General features: G+C 49.2%; 1 protein-coding gene across 1 annotated transcript; it reads right to left on the reverse strand.

Annotated features, from left to right (window-relative positions):
- Positions 1–489: 489 nt before the first annotated feature.
- Positions 490–1,662, reverse strand: PADG_08127 (uncharacterized protein; the record flags this gene model as incomplete). The annotated part of the gene is made up of 1 exon (XM_010765178.1): positions 490–1,662. One exon carries the CDS (start codon positions 1,660–1,662, stop codon positions 490–492), a length of 1,173 nt encoding a protein of 390 aa, XP_010763480.1.
- Between the last annotated feature and the right edge of the window lie 215 nt (positions 1,663–1,877).

The following is a 1,877-nucleotide window of genomic DNA, read 5'->3' on the forward strand; positions in this document are numbered from 1 at the left end:
CTATCTTCAACATCGGCTCCGCCACCTGTTCAGGGATAGACCGTTCACTCGGCCAAACCAGGCGTTGGTTTTTAACATCAAGCCATATATCCTGTGCTGCCAACCACTTCCGTCCCAGGATGACAGGGTGCTGGCCTAGGTCTGTTACCAGCAGAGGGACATTCTGAAATCTCCGGCCATCCACCCAGAGGTTTAGGGTCAATGTGCGGTCTATCACCCCGCCGGGGGCGCCATTGTATCCCTTCATGCGGCATTTGAATGGGAGTTCTTGAAACTTCCTATCAAAGAATCTTGCCAATTCTATGGCATATCGGGTATCAATAAAATTCGCACCATTTGCTCCAGTATCAGCAAGAGAATTTGTAGAAGTAGCAATTCCATTGTAGGCTAATTTGATTGGTACATTAAAGCTTTTCCCCCCAATCAAGTCCTTCATCTCAAACCTCTCACAGACTGTTGAACTACCTGAGGTGGAGTCTTCTCTCAGGCTCACTCTTTTCCCGAATCTGCTGAAGGCTCAGGGGCATCATTCCCTGTGAGCTCAGCAATCACCTGCTGGGACTTCTGCTTTGCAGGGCAGTTCCTGGCAATGTGGCCTTTTTCCTTACAGTAGTAGCACTGAATATCCGGACGAAAGCTCAAAGCCTCCTTCACAATAGGGGATTTTGTTGTAGAGATGCTGGGGGGTGTTTGACTGTTGGCGGTCTGCAGGGTGTTCTGTTTGAAGGTATTAGGCCCATTTCCCCGCGAGCTCTTTGATTTCTGGGTGGCATTGATTGTCTGGAGGGTGTGAGCTGCCTGCGCACAGATTTTCTGAAACTCAGCATATGTATCAGTGGTCGCATTGGCTACTGCTACCATCTTCTGGAGGTCAAAGGACAGCTTGTCATTGAAGTCTGTCTTGTAGTCCCCCCTGGCAATCTTGGCCTCCCCTGCCAGGTGTAAAAATTTTGTGACAAATTCATGATAATTATCCCCATTGCGCATAATCAGCTTGCGATAATCACCCTTGGCATTTTGCAGCTTGTTAGCATCCTCATATATTGACTTGAGGTGCTCAAACATCTCTTCTGCGGTTTGATATTGCTCGGGGTGGTCCTCTTCCATACGGGGTGCAATGTGACGTGCTGCGTCCCCATCAGTCCGGTTTTCAATGTACGCTATTCTCATGCGTTCAGTAGGGTAGTGGTCAGCATTCTCCCGGAGCTTGTTCTTCATCCGGGAGAGCCAGTGTTCAAATTTCGGCTCCTTGCCGTCAGTGAGGTGTTTCGGGTCATCAATCTTGACAGACCTCCTGGCAGTCTCAGAGGGGGTGACGCCTCGACTTGCTGCTTGGTTGCTGACTGTCATGCGGACCAGGGTGTGGCTAAGTTCATCACGTTCAGCAATTAGCTCATCAGTCTGGCTTTGCTTGACAGCGGCCTGATTAGTAACGTTGTCCCATTCCATTCTCAGACGTGTGATCGTATCCCTTAATGTTTTTTCATCGTCAAAGATGCCATCAAAGATCGCCGCCAACTCATTATAAACACGGTCGCTGTCTGAGTGGATTGCCTCTCTGAATTCCTCAATTGAGACGCGTGGTTGGTCAGTTGGTCTTGTTAGGAGGTATCGCCAGTCCTTTCGGCCCCTTCCAGGGGGTTGGGAGCCTGTGGTGGCCATCTGATGTTGGATTGAGCTGTTGTCTTCAACAGTGCTGTTGTCTTAGCAGTTGATCTGACGCGTTGTCAGGCTCTGAACTAGCAGGTTCTAATTCAACTGAGGCACTCAAGTTTTCTGCTGAAACCTGAGTGAGAAGGTAGAAGGGAAGCTTAGTATTATGTTAGGGAGCGAATGCGAGCTGCATAAGAAGGAAACTCTCTGCGTTGCTAACTGCT

Source organism: Paracoccidioides brasiliensis (assembly GCF_000150735.1).
Source record: "Paracoccidioides brasiliensis Pb18 unplaced genomic scaffold supercont2.14, whole genome shotgun sequence".
Taxonomy (NCBI): Eukaryota; Fungi; Ascomycota; class Eurotiomycetes; order Onygenales; family Ajellomycetaceae; genus Paracoccidioides; species Paracoccidioides brasiliensis.